Source organism: Eimeria tenella, genomic scaffold (assembly GCF_000499545.2).
Source record: "Eimeria tenella Houghton genomic scaffold, Eth_scaff3411, whole genome shotgun sequence".
NCBI lineage: Eukaryota > Apicomplexa > Conoidasida > Eucoccidiorida > Eimeriidae > Eimeria > Eimeria tenella.
In genome coordinates, this window is record NW_013543195.1 from 2,907 (window position 1) to 3,579 (window position 673).

At 61.5% G+C, this 673-nt stretch overlaps 1 protein-coding gene across 1 annotated transcript in view; it reads right to left on the reverse strand.

Moving 5' to 3' along the window:
• ETH_00042145 (uncharacterized protein) overlaps positions 1–613 on the reverse strand; it is a gene marked incomplete at both ends in the record, with an annotated part of 1,092 nt that extends 479 nt beyond the window's left edge. Inside the window, one exon of the mRNA XM_013376418.1 lies at positions 1–613. Coding sequence (XP_013231872.1) covers positions 1–613 — 613 coding nt within the window.
• Between the last annotated feature and the right edge of the window lie 60 nt (positions 614–673).

Consider the following 673-nt stretch of genomic DNA (forward strand, 5'->3'; position numbering starts at 1 on the left):
CCCGCAGTGCTGCCCATTGTCTCCGTAGGGGTGTTTCCGCGGGTGCACTAGTTGCTGCTGCTGCTGCTGTTGCTGCTGCTGCTGCTGCTGCTTTAGCTCGCGCCTGAGCAAACAGGCTTGCCGTCGGTCTTAAGAAGGCAAGACGGGTCAGAGTTTTACCTGCTGCTGCACCGGTTTCTCGCTGCGGCTTTTCCTGCTGCTGCTGCTGCTGCTGCTGCAGCAGATGATCTAGCTTATCTGCTGCCCGCAGTGCCTGCCTTACTGCCTCGCTGAGGTCCTGCTTGTCGAGTGGGGCGTTTGCTGCTGCTGCTGCTGCTGCTGTTGCTGCTGCTGCTGCTGCTGCTACTGTTGCTGCCTGCGTTGCATTGGCAGCTTCCTGCAGCTCAGCAACGGCGTCAGCGTCCTTAGCAGCAGCAGCAGCAGCTGCTGCTGCTGCTTCAGCTGCTGCTGCTGCATCTGGAGCTGCTGCTGCTCTGAAGGAAGGCAAGACGCTCCGCAGCACCACGAAGCCAACTGCCACCCAAGCCAAGTGGCCCAGCAGCACCTGCAGCAGCAGCAGCAGCAGCAGCAAAACAGCAGCATTGCGCCACGAAGCAGCAGTTTGACGTGTCATAGTCGCAGGAGCAGGAGTTGCTGCTGCTGCAGCTGGAGCAGCCGCTGCAGCGGCCGGCGG